A 2093-nucleotide genomic window follows, 5' to 3' on the forward strand; every position below is an offset into this window, starting at 1 on the left:
TATGGTGTCCCTAACATCACTGACGAGTCCTAGAATGGTAAAATGACTTATGGTGTCCCTAACATCACTGACGAGTCCTAGAATGGTAAAATGACTTATGGTGTCCCTAACATCACTGACGAGTCCTAGAATGGTAAAATGACTTATGGTGTCCCTAGCATCACTGACGAGTCCATGAATGACAGAGCAGCTCTATCGGTGTCTCTAAAATTACTGACGAGTCACGGAAAAGTTATTTCTAGAATGAAGAACCAATGCATTGTATCCGTAATATCACTGACGAGCTCTATAAGTGTTAGCTAACAATCCAGTGTTAATCATGAACATCAATGTTTTACTGTTATGTACACTTTACAATTACCTATACACGAGAATAGGCTATGCCTGTTGTTCAATCTTTTTTTCATATAAAAATTGTTGAAATTGAAATATACAAGTCATAATACAGGGTAAAACGTTGTTTCATTTTTTGTCCATCTGTATTGATTTAAAGATGCTCCACCGCCGACAGGACATAAATGGTACCCATCATTTGAACAATAATTGGTGTTTAATCGTGTATATATATATATATATATGTCTAATTAACTCAAAAAATATTTTAAAATACAATGTAATTGATTTTGCTTTCGGTGCATGCGCAATCAGTACTGCATTCCATATAAGTCATACTTCCACGGAATGTTTTCGGGATGTAATTAATCATTTTTAATATTTTTATCTTGAAGTAAAATAATAAGCTCAAACTTTTCAATGGCAGTAATGGTTTAAAGTCAGTAACTTTTGTAACTGAAGAAATCGTCTGGTCCTGTTTTTGATAGAGCGGTGGAGCATCTTTAAAAGAGGTATGCGTCTTTCAGACTCTTCAAAAATCTAGACACATATAGCTGATATAAGTATAGAATATGTCAAACATAGGAATACATTTATCATAGAGAGGACAATGGTGGAGTTTCCGACGAGGACAAGAGATACAGCGGGAGGTAGGACAACGGGAGGTAGGGCAACGGGAGGTAGGGCAACGGAGGGGACAATTGAGACGGGTGGAGGCGATGAATGAGAAGAAAGCGATGATTTAGACGAGAAAGACAACCGAGGAAGAGAAGGATGCGGAGAACAATGACGAATGAGTGGTAGGATTATCAACAGCAGTAGGAACAGGAACAAAAACGAAGATAGGAACAATAATGAAGAGGGACAAAACGACGAGGAAAATGACGACAAAGACGAGGAAAATGACGACGCGGACAAGGAGGACAAGAACAACGTGTTCGGCGATGATGCAGAAGAGGGAGTGAACAGAAGTCAAATTATCATAGGGTAAAAAGGAAGATGATGAGGAGAAGGATGAAAATGTATTAGTTTGACATTTCAGAGGACAGGGGAAATAAGAGGGAAAGAGTGATGAGAACGAAAACGACGATGAGGAGAGAAACGAGGTCGATGATGAGAAATTGGAAGAAGAGAACGACGAAGAGAACGACAAGGCAGATGAACTATATGTGTAAGAGAGAAGAAGATAACATGGTAGATGAGAGAAAAATGAAAAGGGAAATGAGGTCGATGATAGGAATTGACAAGAAGTACAGGAAAGAAAACGAACAACGTCGTCTAGGAGAGGAAAGCATTGGTTAGAGGAAAGAAAATTGGTCTGAGAAGACGACGAAGAAGAGAACAGGGTTGCGAAGTTGAAATTGACGGAGGTTAGGGTGGGGGAGAGGGGAACAGGTGATCCGTGTTGATGGACAGGGAGAATGATAAGGATACGAATGGAGCCGAAAAGTACGAAGAGAAGAAGGGCGGAGACGGACGAGGACGGGAATGAAAAGAAGGAAGTAGACATGCCAGGGATGACGACGAGGAATACTGAAAGTATGGTTTTCTCAGTATCACGATAGTACCATATTGTTTGTAAACATCAGCTACAACCAGGTAGATGTAGACCTTTAAATGCGTATGTTACCTGTCTCGGGAGGTCACTTAATGGGACACAATCTCTCCAATCACAGTATACGTGCACCACATACACCCAATCAGATCTTAGTCTTTAGGTTTTATTTGTAATCCAGAGAATCTAGAACCATTCCGTACTC

The 2093-nt window shown here is 39.9% G+C and overlaps 1 protein-coding gene across 1 annotated transcript; it reads left to right on the plus strand.

Annotated features, from left to right (window-relative positions):
• The first annotated feature begins 1126 nt into the window (after positions 1 to 1126).
• On the plus strand, positions 1127 to 1635 carry LOC138310117 (nucleolar protein 58-like). The gene is made up of 2 exons (XM_069251250.1): positions 1127 to 1304; positions 1376 to 1635. The coding sequence occupies exons 1-2, from the start codon at positions 1127 to 1129 to the stop codon at positions 1633 to 1635; spliced, it is 438 nt and encodes a 145-aa protein (XP_069107351.1).
• Positions 1636 to 2093: the final 458 nt, after the last annotated feature.

This window comes from Argopecten irradians, chromosome 16, assembly GCF_041381155.1.
Source record: "Argopecten irradians isolate NY chromosome 16, Ai_NY, whole genome shotgun sequence".
NCBI classification, from domain to species: Eukaryota; Metazoa; Mollusca; class Bivalvia; order Pectinida; family Pectinidae; genus Argopecten; species Argopecten irradians.